The 16,548-nt window shown below is 44.5% G+C and overlaps 1 protein-coding gene across 1 annotated transcript in view; it reads right to left on the bottom strand.

Annotated features, from left to right (window-relative positions):
• OTOL1 (otolin 1) overlaps nucleotides 1-16,548 on the bottom strand; it is a 444,489-nt gene that overhangs the window by 309,011 nt on the left and 118,930 nt on the right. Inside the window, exon 5 of the mRNA XM_044070939.1 lies at nucleotides 431-707. Coding sequence (XP_043926874.1) covers nucleotides 431-707 — 277 coding nt within the window. The remainder of the gene's footprint in view (nucleotides 1-430; nucleotides 708-16,548) is intronic.

Here is a 16,548-nt window from a genome sequence, read left to right as displayed (position 1 = left end):
GTATCTAAAACCACTACCCCTCCACCTTTATCAACTGACTGTATGGTTATGTTAGCGTTACAAGATAATTCATGAAGAGAGTGCCATTCATCAGTATTCAAATTGTGATACACTCTCCTCGGAGCAACATTAGAAAAATATTTATAAAACTCTCGTTCACACACAGACACAAAACAGTCCACCTTGTGAGGTAGAACTGGTGAAAAATAACTTTTACGTATGAATTGTCTCTCTCTATCAGTCTCTCCTGTCTTGTCAAACAGTAATTTCAAAGATAGATTCCAGGCAAAGAGACGTAAATCAGTCAGGTTACTGGCTTGTGCAGGGATAAAAGAAAGACCTCTGTTCAAAAGAGTCACTTTACTGGAGGTAAGCGTGTGACTCGAGAGGTGAAAAATAAACATACTCAATTCCTGCTCCTTCTCCTTACCTCCACGGATTCTCCGGAGATCTTCCTCTTGCGTCTCCCTCTACTGCTGGATCTCGCTTGCTGTCTGATACAATACTGCATCGGTAATTGTAAAAAAAAACATTATCATGGCTCCCTAGTACTTTCTTAGGTTTGGCACCAAGTTTGTTAGAGACAAACTGTTCCTCCATAGCTTGTTGATTAGGAGGAGGAGTGTCCAATGATTGTGTACTTCCCATTGGTTGACCATGTTTCACTGATGTATCGTCAGTAGTGGTCAAACTTTCTATCACTTCTCCTGTAGAATTTAAAGGTGCAGTTGCTGCAAAAGTTAGTATCTCATTAACAGTATCTGGGGAATGACCAGAACCGTGTATGTGGTCATTACGTTGAGAATTAATTCTCAGCCATACAAAGACATTACCAGATAAAAAATCATGATAGTCTCTCTGTTATTTCTTATGCTTGGTCTGTTGTAGTTTATCACTATAGGCCATTATTTGTGTATACATATAGTCAATCTTCCTCTCATAAATCTCACCCTTGAAACGCTCACATAGATCTCTATGCAGAGTCTCTATTTTAGTTTTGAGCTCATTCTCAATCGGTGTGAAATAACTAATAATAAGTCTCATATACTGACTGCTCAAATCAAGGTTCAACTGTTGCCATTGTTTTAATAACTCTGGATGGCTGTCACCATAAGTCGGCATGCACAACACCCGCATGCCTCTAGGTACAATCTGAAAGTGGAGACTCACCTCCATATGTCTCCTTTGCCATATCAACCTGTACAACTTGTACAGATCATTTTCTAACATTGATCTATATGTACTATGTACAGTGTGATTTATCATGTTTAATAGGTGTGCCATGCACATTTGATTTACAGCTGTAATTTATACTGTCTTTATAATAGAAGCAACTTCATAAATTTTAAATTTAAAAGTGGCAAAAACCAAGAAGTATGAAAACAACAATGAATATATAAACGAGGAATGCCACCATCCAAAGGTTTCCACAAGAAGGCAAAAATTAAAGTAAAACATGAAAAATAAACCAGGTAGAAACCACCACGATGTACAAACAAGGTCTATTTATTAAAAAACTGGAATAACAAGTGCTTTCACGTGTATCCAAAAACATGCTTCATCAGGTTTAACTAGAACTTTCAACTGAAGCATTTTTATACAAATCCCTAAAACTATCAGATTGCATAATTGGCAATCAGAAACAATATGATTAGACAATTAGAATAATGATTGAGGGATTGGATTAACCCTTCTAGCACAAGATAAAAATTCAATGCTTAAAACAAGTAACATCACAATCTATATAATGTTGGCATAAAGAAAGAGAAAAATACAAGCATATTAATATATTAATAAATGATCACCTCATATTTGTACTATGTAACGTAAAAGTACTTGACAATAAATGTATAAAAATAATAAAGCAGTCCTACAATACCCGACGTAACCGGTAAGCAATGGTTTTGTTAATTGAAGGACATAACACACAACTTAGACAGGGGTCAGGGTGACAGCGAAGATAAATCACTTGACATCTGTTAATAGATATGACATCCCTAGTGCATATATCAGCACTGTTGGCACAGGAAGCGTCAGTACAGTTTGTAATGCATGCAATACTGCTGTACATCTGACATACATAACATGAGCTAGGCAGGTCTGAGATTCAAAGTACTTGCATGTGTGGTTGCGTGTGTGTCCATATATGTCAGGTATTGTGGGGAATACATCTCAACTGTTACTCACTCTCCTGTACACTAGTGTACACATCTGTACAGACTGCAATGCAGAAAGCAGGACATAGGCAGGGGCGTGTATCTCACACATGTGAGGTATCTGTATGTGCATGACATAGGTGTATTAATTACTGAATACCACAGTGTGTGTATGTAGGGCTGTCTGGTCCCTGGGATGAAGATGTATGTTACCATACTGAACTGATAAGATGCCTCCCACCATCCAGGCGATGCATTCTACTATCCGTGTTGATGTCTCCAATCTTAGGCTGTACTGATACCTGTACATGTGTATTATCTGTGGTGCGTCATGTAGGTGCACAATACTGTAATGATGACTTGCACATAGCAGGGGTCCTCATCCCACCAGTAGCAACTGTGTGTGAGTGTGTGTTACTGTGTCGGTGAAGCTGTGAGTGTGTGTGTGTGTGTGTGTGTGTGTGTGTGTGTGTGTGTGTGTGTGTGTGTGTGTGTGTGTGTGTGTGTTACAGTGTCACTGAATACATGTATGTCAATACCTGAGTGTGTGGGTGCAGTTGTGTGTTGGCATCCTGTCATGGGAATGTGTATTACTGATTCCCATTGAGGCATCACACTTCCCACTGGCCTCTACCCTTGTAATCAGCTAGACCACTCTCTTATCTCACCACTCCATGGAACTGTACCTGTGATGTCACCCTTTATGGATGTCACGTCTGTGGCCACAATAGTTTAATACACAGCTTTCATGCTCTTGGAATGGTAGACGTGTTTGTAAAGTGGGACATTCTCACTGGTATGTGGCAGCTACACAGTGTATGCTGGTATATTCATACATACCTGTGAGTAGTCCACATTGACATATGGGACACTTAACTGCAAACACTGACATCCACCGGCACGTGCAATTAGACCTGAAGAAGGACAGCAGAACATCATGGCCAACATGCATTTACTGTTGTTACACAAGACACATACTGTTAACAGTATTGCACACCTGTACTACATGGTATATCTGCTGCCTGTCAACAGTCCTCAACATTTGTAAACTACACGTATCATCCTAGTCTGTTCACCCTGTGCATCAGACCATATGAGCATGTCCCTGCACTGATGGTGTGGATGTCAGGGATGTGGCACAGGCATCATCATATGCACAGGGTGTTAATGTTTGCTGGAGACCTAGGATGCACTGTTGTTACACAAGACACATACTGTTAACAGTATTGTACACCTGTACTACATGGCATATCTGCTGCCTGTCAACAGTCCTCAACATTTGTAAACTACACGTATCATCCTAGTCTGTTCACCCTGTGCATCAGACCATATGAGCATGTCCCTGCACTGATGGTGTGGATGTCAGGGATGTGGCACAGGCATCATCATATGCACAGGGTGTTAATGTTTGCTGGAGACCTAGGATGCACTGTTGTTACACAAGACACATACTGTTAACAGTATTGTACACCTGTATGACATGGTATATCTGCTGCCTGTCAACAGTCTTCAACATTTGTAAACTACACATATCATCCTAGTCTGTTCACCCTGTGCATCAGACCATATGAGCATATCCCTGCACTGATGGTGTGGATGTCAGGGATGCGGCACAGGCATCATCATATGCACAGGGTGTTAATGTTTGCCAGAGGCCTAGGCTGCACTGTTGTTACACAAGACACATACTGTTAACAGTATTGTACACCTGTACTACATGGTATATCTGCTGCCTGTCAACAGTCCTCAACATTTGTAAACTACATGTATCATCCTAGTCTGTGCAATAGACCATATGAGCATATCCCTGCACTGATGGTGTGGATGTCAGGGATGCAGCACAGGCATCATCATATGCACAGGGTGTTAATGTTTGCCGGAGGCCTAGGCTGCACACTTGTTACAGAAGACACATACTGTTAACAGTATTGTGCACCTGTACTACATGGTATGTCTGCTGCCTGTCAACAGTCCTCAACATTTGTAAACTACACGTATCATCCTAGTCTGTTCACCCTGTACATCAGAGCATATGAGCATGTCCCTGCACTGATGGTGTGGATGTCAGGGATGCGGCATAGGCATCATCATATGCACAGGATGTTAATGTTTGCCGGAGGCCTAGGCTGCACTGTTGTTACACAAGGCACATACTGTTAACAGTATTGAGCAGCTGTACTACATGGTATATCTGCTGCCTGTCAACAGTCCTCAACTTTTGTAAACTACATGTATCATCCTAGTCTGCTCATCCTGTGCATCAGGCCATATGAGCATGTCCCTGCACCGATGGTGTGACTGTCAGGGATGCGGCACAGGCATCATCATATGCACATGGTGTTAATGTTTCCCAGTGGCTTAGGCTGCACCATTGGATGACATCATGTGTGTGGGTTTGGGCCTTTGATCTAAATGGGCATGTGTGGATGTTATGCATGTGTGTGTTGCAGTGCCCTACATATGTGTCCAGTGTGTGTGTATATATGTATGTACACAGTTCTCCCATGTGTCTGGCCTACACAGGGGTATTATTGACAGCTGCAGACTGTACAGGTGAAGTTTTACAGTTCACGGTGTCCAGCCATGGACATGTGACCTGTGCCTGCCAGGGGTTGCACGGGCACTACCAGACAGAGGTGCAGATTGGGTACTGTCTGATGTCACTTGTCCACTGGAACCGTGTCCCTGTTGGGACCATCCCAGGCCATGAGCACATGGCCTGCTGTGTCATGGTGTGGACAGCACAGCACCAGATGCACTGTAGCTGCTACCGCCACTATGGGAGTGGGAATGTGAGGTAGCTCGTACAAGTAGGCCTGACACAGGTGATGTAGCAGGCCTATGTCCACATGCCCAATGCCTCACTCCCACCAGATGTTCCAACACAGACAGCTCACACTTGCAGATTGTCATGCCACGGTCAAGGACTCCAACCATGTCATCCAACTATCTATCCAAAGCATCAGCAATCTGCTGTTGAGCATTTACCATTGCCTGGATGCTGTTGTTTAAAGAACAGACAGCAGCCCTCTGTAGCCTGTGATCTTTTCTGTTAACGCTGTTCAGCATGTGCTTGTGCCTCCATTACAGCCTGAAACATGTGTCTGGTGACACCAGCTTCTGCGCTCTGTCATGCAGGAGCATGTTGGCCAGAGGTCCTCCTATAAGCAGCACTGGCTACATGCCTGTGTGGGGCACCACCAGTAGTTTGTCTGATGCCATGGTGTGCAGGCACCCTCGCACTTTCCTGTTCCAAGCTACAACACGCCAACTGTCCTTCCTCTATGGCCACTGGTGATGGGGTATGTGCAGGTATGAGAGCTGTGTGCGGGGATGAGGTGGATATAGATGGAATGGCAACCAATGGCATAGTTTCAGCCCCTGACAACTCTGTCTGTGTCCCAATCATACGTTCATCATCACTGCTAGAATCTGTGGGGACACTAACATCTGATATACCGCAGGAGGGCAATGCATCTACATCACCTGTGAGGGCAGGCAAGAACTGTACATTACAATCTATTCAATAGACTCACACATGCATGTGATATGACAGAAGGCATGCAGCATGCATGTGATACGGCAGACAGCATGCAGCACAGACAATAATAGTGGTAGTTATCATACATCCCTAGATTGCACACAACAGCATGCATGTGTCATAGCAGACAGCATGCAAATTACACAATCACAGCAGTGGTTAGCTTACATCCCTGTGTTACACCATGTGGACCAGCACATGTTAACAGTACATCTGCCTGATGTGTAGCATATGACCTTGATGATCACATGTAGTATGGCATGTGATCTGCTGATGTGTGCAATGACATACATACATGTTTAACACAATGGTGCCCTGTCAAATATACAGTGGGGCAATACTGTACCAATTCAGTGTTGTCTGTCCGCCCTACAGATATACTGCAAATTTAGCTGATGTGCATAGCCATTGCAGGGAATCATGAGGCGTTTCTAGTGCTATACAGTGTGAGTTACAGACAGGGTTCATAGCCATGACTGTGTTCAGATACAATACATATATACTGTGGAATGTGACCCACGTCACTGAGGTGTATACACACTAAACCATGATGTGGAAGTTGTGACACAGGTCACTGATGGGAATATGGAAATGACCCCAGCACATCTATAACCATAGTGCTGCAGTCTGGCAACTATGGCTAGACATGGTGAACACGTTGGTGCACCATGTCCCACATGACATCTGTGTACCACACACACAAGGAGCTAGTACGACATTTATGTCCAACACCAGCAACGGGAATGTACTGTATCTGTGGCCTGATGTGGATACTGTACAGGTGACTGCTGTCATGTTGCAACACCCTCAAGATGTTCAACACATCTTATGTGGTGGATTGATGTTACACCTACACAAGATGTGCACAGGCCTGTAGGATGTCTAGTGTTCCACATCTACATTATGACCATTATACAAAGGCCATGGTTGAACCATGTGTAGCCATTGTATGACAAGGTGTACACACAAGCAAAACACGTCTACTGTGTGTGTTGATCCATGTCTCTGGCCATCCTCCATAACAATGTAGGTACATGTGTTGTCCAAATTATTGTGATGGGCATCTATTTCACATGTCTGTGTTGTACCATATGACATATATGCTCCACTGACAACAGGGTTATGCAGATAAATAGTGGTATGTAGGATATGTTTACAGGTTAGGTAGGCAGTGTAGCAGCCAGGCCAATAGATGCCATGGACATGTCAAGATAGCACATCACATTGTGTGACATTCATAGCAGGGTTATGATCCACGCCGGTGAAACCTGTGTGCTGGCCATACTCCAGCCCACTGTGTAGTATTGCTTGTATTCGCCACATATGTAGATCAGATCTGTTGTACGTCCCTAAAGTCAACAGCACCTCCACCATTGTATGCACAGCTGTCAACACATCTGGCAATAAAGTTTGTGAGGATTCATGTCGGTGAGATGATTCACATAGTTTGCAAGTATTGCATATGGGTAGTCATTGTGATGCATTGCAGGTCCGACCTGTATATTTTGACAGGACCAAACATTATGTGTACATGTTGTGAATGGCCACATGGCAGATAGATTTGTGCATTACGGTTCCTGATAAATAATAACACTCTCACCTGCAACAGGCTGGTGTCACAGTGGAACGCCAGAGCTACCTAAACAGGAGTAACACAGCAGTATGAGCATAATCCACCCCTGTATAAAGGCTACAGGGAGCAATGTGCATAACACATACACCAGTACATTGGACTATACTATGGTGTATGCACATGTGTGCATACACAGAGTAGCATACTATAGTATGCGGCATGTGTGTATACATGCCTTGCATATGATGTTACATTACATATTGTACACTGACGCATGCAGCTATATGGAATATAGTTGTTATAGGTGCAGTACTGACTTACCAGGCAACTCCAGGCTCAGTGGTTGAGAGACACACACCTCCACAATATCGGCTAAGGCTTGTGGATGTGGTTCTGCAGGTGTCCCCAGGTTGGCCAGTAGCTCCTCGGTACATGTGAGTGGGGGCTGAGTTGGTGGTCCACCACCTGTTGCACCTTGTTCCCTGGCGATTGCATTTGCATGCTGTTTTGCCCATCTAATGAGGTCTGTTCAGTGTCTGTGCACCTGCTGGTATGTGCGGTTTTAGCCACCCACATCATTAACCCTCCTGTGAAGTTCCATCCACAGGCCATCCCGCTGCTGTGCATCCTGTGGCACATAGCTGAACAGGGTATTGTGATTGTCGAGTAGGTATGGGATGAGGGCCTCATCCTCCAAGTGTGTAAAAGGGGAAGCCTTGCATGCAGCATACCTGGAAGACATAATGATGGAGACAGGTCACACTAACTCACAGAGACATACAGAGCTACAGCTGAACATGCATGTGTATCACATTAATTCAGTTTAAATAGTTGTATTTGCAAATCTACATGACATGGACATGTTTGTGTCACACACATGTGACACTCAATGTTGAGTTGATATTATCACCATATATGTGTGTGTGTCACCTGATTTCATTGCTCATACTCCATGTGGTTGCTGTCTTGATGTGGCCATGTCTGTTTGCCTGTACTAGTGTTCCTACCTATCAGCACATGGCTGGATGTGTCCACATTAATGCAGTCTACCTTGATGCAGTGTATATGTCACATATAAGGACTTACACCGCCTTAACAGACATGACCTGTGACCCTGCAGACATGCTCACATAAGGTTTTACATGTATGTGTTCTGCCATATACATCTACAAAGCACTATACAGTGATTCAACATCCTGCCATGTATTACCTGTGTTGCACATGTGATACACATGGGACACTGGCTAGCCAGATGGTATTTGCAGGGATGGATATCAACTATAGCATGTACAGTCAAAGTCAACTAGTGGGCTATATGCCATGGGCCATGTATGAATCTAGGATGAAAGATTACCTGGCACTAACCGACAGGCTGGTCTGTGGGGCCAGGTGGAGCAGTGCCACATTACTGATCCACAGGGTTAATGATACATATACCATGCATTACCATGTGGTCATCACACCATGTCTGTGAGGAGAGCGATGTGCAGCTTTGATGGACAGGAATGCATAGTATGGCAGAACTATGTCAAGTGTATGGGACAAGGATCTGTCCAGCATGTGATAAGTGGATGTCCATGAAGTATGTGTTCGAGATCAGGATGAGTATGTGTAGCATGTCAAACATCACTGGGTTGGACATGGATTTATTCAGGGTATGCATCATGCTACATAGTGGAGATGGGGAATGGGAAGGCTGGTGTAGGCCATCTGCACATGGCCAATAGCCCTTAAAGGAAATATATGATCTGATATGGGTCACTTGAGTGTTCAGTATGGCTGGACAATGATCTCTATATGCATGAATGGCACGCTATCATTATTAGGGTTTCCACATATGACTACCTGACAGGTGTGGTGATGTAGCTATCACAGGAAAGACATCTGCGCAGCTGCATCCCTCACACACAAGTGTCCATTATGTTGACCACTGCCTAGGTGGTAGTTCGTGGGTGCAAGGTTATTAACACAGGGGTGACAATGCGAGTCAGCTATTGCTCCTAGGTCATAGTCATTCACATACTTCAATAGGCAGATGCCTTCTGTTTGTCTGTGAGGTATGGACTACAATGAGGGGGAATAAAATTCATTAACCCTGACATACTGTAGCTGCCACTGGTGTGACGATCACGTATTATTCAGACACCTTCTGTAGTGTTGGTTCTGTCAGCAGTCCTGTTGCAAAACACTCCTGTGACATAGGAATGTACATCTAGTATACCGAGTGTAGGTCGTACACAGTATGGGTGATGATGTCCAATGCCCTGGCAAGGTTAAGATATGCAGTGTGACATCAACCATACTGTCATCTACATCTGTACTGCTGACATCACTTAAGTGATCAATATTCTTGGCCTTCCGGACCAGACTCAGCAGGGTTGTAGTAAAATACTTCCCATTATCAGTGGCGTCTCCCCCTTTGTGGGTTGTGATACCTGTTGGTGTGCACCATTCAGTGTGTATACAACCTGACATGGAGCTATGTTTTACATGATGTGTACATGGAGAGCATCTTGTTTTGCCATATGTGTATGATACAACCTGTGATGTGGGCAGGTCCCATGCAGATTGAGTGCAGCTTGTACCTGCATAGTTGTAGGAACAGGGGCCCTGTGGTGTACTTGTGTAACTGTTGGGGGGAGGGGGCCATGTGTTTATATTATCCAAGACCCTATCTGGATTGCTTATTCATGCTAAGCACTTGCTCAGAACTTGTAAACACTATGTAAGCTAATAATTACTATAACACTCAATCTTCCTCATTACCTACAGATAAGGGTGAACAGGTCTTTGCGTAGAGTAATGTAGCTCTTGTACTCACTTTCCTCACTTATCTAGGTGAATGTAGTTCTATATGCAGGCATGTCCAAGAGTCAACTTCCAGTGTTCTCACCTGTCTATCTGATGAATCTGGACATCTTGAGGGAATGTGCACATTGCCTCATGTACACAGACAAGCCTCTCCACCTACCACCCAACACTACAACCTGTGAGAGATGCACTCATCTAGCCAAACTGGAGGCAAAGGTCTATCCAACCAAGCCTGACCCTGACTGTCATGTGGAGAAGGTACACAGTCACACAACACCACACTCATCACATAAGTCCCACTGAATCTACCCCATCATTAACTGGGAAAACTACTCGTGTACCAACACATTAGCTCAATGGTTTCCGGAATTCATAAACATCAATGCCATGACTAAACATATCCACACACCCACCAGGGGCAACAATAGCGTAGACCTAGTCATTACCAACATGAGTGACTGGTGCTCTATACGTGAAGCCAACTCCTCATTGGTCCGATCAGACCATGTGCTGAACACCATTGATATCCACATCCCGCACCTACCCCCCCCCCCATTAAGGGAACCACAGTATAATATGTCTACAAGGCCAACTACATGCTTCTTAAGACAGATGTGGTGGACGTCATAACACCCATGCAGATGGACAGTACTGTTACAACTGCTGAAGCCTATACAAATCAACTCTATAAGCACTTACAGGAGTGCATGGCTTGTGCCATCCCAAACAAAACCAGGACACTATAATCCTAATTAACTAAACCAATCTGGTGGTCCCCTGCCATAAACATATTGTACTACAGGAGGAAGACACTGTTGCAAATGAGAGTACAATACCATGCATGGAGAAGATCCATGGCCAGCCTCAGTAAGAAGGTGAGATCCCTTATAAGATCCTCCAAAGCTAGCTATGAAAACTATAATGCAACTAAAAAAAACAACAACAACCACAAAGCATTCTATAGCTATGTCACATATCTCGATGTCAACAACCAGATCTGCTCTGAGTTACAGCACAAAGGCATGAACATTACAGAAACAGTTGATATTGGCAACATCCCGGCAGATCCCTCTGAAAGCTGTATACTCTAAAGGCAATATCACAGCATCCATGGGACCGGACATCCCAGGCTGCATTTTTTACGAACTTCAGATTGTACTGTCTCACCACCTATGCACCATGTTCAATAATATCCTCTCATCGGGCATAGTGCCCCCTGAATGGTGCACAGCAACAGTTATCCTACTCCACAAAGGTGGTGCCACAATGGACCATAGGACCAATTTCCCTATAGGCCTGATTAGCCTGTTTGCAAGGCTATGGTGCACATCATGGATCATTGTCACAGAGACATTGGGTACGTCCCAACATTTGACCCCTCCCTGTTTGGCATTGTTAAGGCTGGACCATACCTCCTATATCTGGTAGACTTCTTAGAGACAGTTACCAAGGCATTAGATGAGGGTAAGGAGGTCCACACAGCCTACCTAGATCTCTCATAGGCTTTCAACACCATTCCTCCTTGTGGTATTATCAACATACCCATCTGCCTGAACATTAAACCCTACGTCATGTGATGGTTTGCAAAGTGGCTCACGGACAGAACCTACACAGTGGGAGTTGCATACTCAAGGTCCGACTGTATATCAGTTACAACTGGCGTCCCCCAGGGCTCAGTCCTGGGACCCCTCATGTTCGGTATATACTTCTCTGATGTACAGACAAGCACAGGAGGGCTTTGGCTGAAAAGGTTTGCAGACGACTGCAAACTAGGGGACATAATTGTTTCCCCAGCTGTTAAAGACACCCTCTGTAAGGGTTGCACTGAGATGGATACCTGGTGTTAATATCATGGCGTCAAGCTGAATGCCTAAAAGTGCATAGTCATCCCCTTTGGATATAACTAATTACCCACGGACTACCACATAGGTGCTAGCCCCCTACATACAGAAAAGGTAATAGGGGATCTTGGAACCCCAGTAGATAGCAATGTCTCCTTTGATGCCCATAATGACAAGGTGGTTAGAATATCCTTCTACATGGTCACCCTAATCTCTAATGGGTTCGCATCCAGATCAGTGGGGCCATTGTCACTCTACACATGTCATATTAGACCCATTAAAGGGTACAGCACCCCATTTGGGATTTACCTTACAAGACAACTGCAACAGCTTGGAAGACCACACCAGTACCACACCAAGAGGATTACTGACCTCAAATAGATGACCTATGCGGCCCAACCTACGAAACTCCAGCTGTACTCACTTGCATACCGCATACAGTTTTTGCACTTGTTTTATATCAATTTAAGTCTTTTTTGTATTGTATAACTGTTGTAGGCTATACACTAAAGTGCACTAGCCTGTTTATAGCATTTACAGTGTTTTCTGTGTGTTTTTCTGCTGTTTCCTGAAAAAAAACAAAAAAAAAAAAAAAAAAAATTATCTTTTCTCGCCTTTGCTGAACTAGATTAGTCCAGATTTCAGGTTTTGCTAAATTCTGGACTGTGGTATAGTTTCCTGTGTTGCCCATATCCTTACTTGGATAGGAGGAAGCTTCTCTGTTCACCAGTGAGAGTGGGGAGCTTTGAGCAGCCTATCTGTCCCTGGAGGAGTAGTCTCAGCCCTCAAACTAGTAACTTATTGGCCTCTCTGGGTCAGTTCCTATCTCTTTCAATTTCCCTGCTTTAGAACCCGCATTTGTGTGGTTTTGCACGATTTTGCATAGCGCAGCATTGGGCAGCACCGCTTAAATGGGTTTAAACTATTCCTGGCTCCACAAAGTCTGCTCTTCACTTTTTCCCTTAGAACTGTTCTAAATCTCAAAGTAAGCACTCTATTTTCATTCTAAAGCCCTGCAGTTGCTCATATAAGTAATCTTATAAGTAAGCACTAATAAACTAAAGCACTACACCCTCTTATACTCCCTTTAAGTATTTGGCTCTCTATTGGTCCTTTTTGATCAGTCAAAAAGTAGTTCCTTATACTATTCTGGCATGTCCAAAAGTCAGTTTCGGGTTTACTCTCCAGTCCAGCTGGAGAATCTTGGAATCTTGAGGCAAAGTTACAACTGCCTTATGTACACAGACCACCCTCTCCTCCTCCCAACAAGCTCAAATATATGTGAGAGATGCAACTATATAGCCAAACTGGAGGCGGAGCTCTCTCAACCCAATATTGGTGCAGTCAGTCAGGAGGAGAAGGTAACCACACACACCACAAATCCAGTCTCACATAGACCTATCGCAACAGAAAACCAAACACATAAACACACAAAAACATACTCGGAGGCTCGAAATAAAAATCTGTCCAAGCAGCAGAGACCTCCAAAGCAGACATCCAAGCAACCGCTACCCCACAACAATACCCATGTATCACATAGTTCACAAAGTCAGTATGCCACACAGTCACAGCCCTTAAGGCTAAACAACACACCTAATACACTTTTAATAGGTGGCACTATTGTCAGACACACTGATGTCCCACTCACCAGGCTGAACAAGGAGAAGGTCACTGTAAGCTGCCTGTTGGGTGCCAGGATCCGCCACATTACACAAGTACTCAGGTCTCTCCAAAGCAAATACAAATATGACTCTGTCATTGTCCATGCTGGTGTGAATGACCTGAGACGTACCTCCCTGGACTACATGAAAAGAGACATAGAGGAGCTCTCTGATCATGTAGCCCAGGCCGGTATGACCCTGACTTTGAGTAGCATCTTACCCTCACCAAGAATGATGCCACAGTATAAAGACAAAATGATCAATTTTAACAATTGGCTAAAGTATTGGTGTCATTCAAAGGGGATCCAGTGTCTGTCAGCCTGGGATGACATGCTCGACAAGCCACGATGCTTCGCTAGGGATGGCTTGCACCTGTCACCCCTAGGCTTTCGAATACTGGCTAAGGCTCTTGCCACCCCCAGAGTGCCTTTTTTAGGCAAGGCTCAAAAGACAAACCCACCTCCATAGACAACACAAAGAAAAAGAAACTAAGGGTAATGCTGCTCAATGCCAGAAGTCTAAACCTCAAGATGCATGCACTCGAGGCTCTCCTCAGTATGGAGAATATCGATATCTGTGCAGTAACAGAAACCTGGTTCAAGGCTCCCGAGAGCACCCCAGCACTACCAGGTTATACCTCATACCATGCATTTTGGCTACAAAACTCGGACCGAACCACAAAAGGAGGGGGAGTATTCATCAAAGATACCCACACCTCCAGGTTAGTGGCACTGCATGAAGCATCGGAGACCATCCATGTGCAACTAACAGTGGGCAAAACTGCCTTTCAGTTTGTAGCCTGCTACAGACCACAGTCCCAAACTCAGGAACCCCACTCGGCTTTCCTGAGAACACTGGAGAATATGAAGGTCTCTCCAAAAACCATTATATTGGGTGACTTCAACTACCCAAACATAGACTGGGAGCACTACTCAAGCCCCAACACCCTCGCCCAATGGTTCCTAGAATTTATAAACTCAAAAGCTATGGAACAATTGGTCAGCACTCCCACAAGAGGGAACAAGATATTGGACCTGATCATCACCAACATGGGGACTCTATGTTCCATACCAGAGGTATACCCCTCATTGGTAAGATCTGACCATAAATTAATCTCACTGGACATCCATATCCCATCCCCACCCCCAGCCAAGGAAACCACGGTGAAGAACTTCTCAAAATCAAACTTCACACTTCTCAAAACTGAGGTGGAATCCTTCAAAGCCCCCGGGCCAGTGGAAAATACGGCCCAAACCGCAGAATCCTTTGCAAACGCTTTCTATGGACACCTACAGGAAAGCATGGATCATGCTATCCCAAATAAAACCAAGACTCATTCCTCCAAAGGCAGGAGACCTGTCTGGTGGACCCCAGCCATAAATAAGCTATACAACAGAAGGAGGAAGCTACTACATGATAGAGCAAAATCCCAAAAAGGGAAGGCATCTCTGATCAGTACTAGCAAGAAACTACGATCCTCATAAAATCATCTAAGGCCAGCTTTGAAAGAAAAATTGCACAAGATGCTAAAGATAATCACAAGGTCTTCTTTAGTTATGTCAGGAACCTGGGTGTCAACTCCCAGATATGCTCTGAATTAGTTCAAAATGACAAAAAATACACTGAACCCACAGACATTGCCAACATCCTGGCAGACAGGTTCAGTGCAAACTTCTCCCCCGCTTCCCCCCCAAAAGAGAAAATGTCTATCCCAACAGAGTGTAGCCTCCCTGACATCACAGATGCACAGGTGAGAGCTGCCCTCTCCAAAGCAAAAAACACAGCATCAATGGGACCAGACGGTGTCCCGGGCTGCGTCTTACATGAACTCCAAGAATAACTGCACCCTCACATAAAGTCACTGTTCAATCTCAGCCTTACTACAGGATATGTACCCAAGGAATGGCGTACTGCAGCAGTGGTCCCACTCCACAAAGTTGGTGCCACAACGGACCCCAGAAACTATTGCCTATAAGCCTGACTAGCCTGGTAAACTATGGAGCGTATCATCATGAAACTCATAAACAAAGACATTGGGAACCTCCAAACACTGGATCCTACCCAATTTGGCTTTGTTAAGGGCAGATCTTGCCTCTTGAACCTGGTCGACTTCTTTGAAACAATCACCAAGGCCATAGATGAAAGGAAGGTAGTCCACACAGCCTACCTGGACCTCGCAAAAGCCTTTGACACAATACCCCACTTGGGCATCATAAATAAGCTCACCAGCTTAAATATCAACCCCTATGTCACAAGATAGGTTGCAAACTGGCTCAGGGATAGAGCCCACATGGTCAGAATTGCAGGTGCCATGTCAGACTCTAAACCAGTTACAAGTGGCATCCCACAAGGCTCAATCCTGGGACCTCTCTTGTTCAGTATATATTTCTCTGAGGTACAGGCTAACATGGGAGGACTATGGCTGACCAAGTTCACAGATGACTGCAAACTGGGTGCCATAATTGACTCGCCAACTGACATAAGCATCCTCCAAAAGGGTCTCACAGAGATGGATAACTGGTGCCAGAGCCATGGCCTAAAGCTAAATGCCAAAAAGTGCATAGTCATCCCCTTTGGGAAAAACAAAGTGCCCACAAATTACCACATAGGTGGTAATCCATTAAGTACGGAAGAAGTGATTAGGAATTTGGGGACCCAAGTAGATAGCAATCTCTCCTTTGACAATCACGTTGCCAAAGTGGTTAGAAAGACCTTCTATATAGCCCACCTTATCACGAAAGGGTTCACATCTAGATCAAGAGAGGTCATTGTGCCCCTCTACTCATCACTCATCAGGCCCATAATTGAATACAATGCCCCATTTGGGATGTACCTTACCCGACACCTGCAGCAACTGGAAAGACCCCAAAAGTACCTCACCAAGAGGATCAAGGGACTCAAACAGATGCCCTACGCAGTTAGGATAAAGAAACTCCAGCTCTACTCAGTTGTTTACCGCCTACTC

The sequence above is a fragment of the Protopterus annectens genome, chromosome 4.part1, assembly GCF_019279795.1.
Source record: "Protopterus annectens isolate FY-2018-M chromosome 4.part1, PAN1.0, whole genome shotgun sequence".
NCBI lineage: Eukaryota > Metazoa > Chordata > Ceratodontiformes > Protopteridae > Protopterus > Protopterus annectens.
Note: the sequence above shows the minus strand (reverse complement) of the source record. Positions and strands in the feature narration are given on the sequence as shown.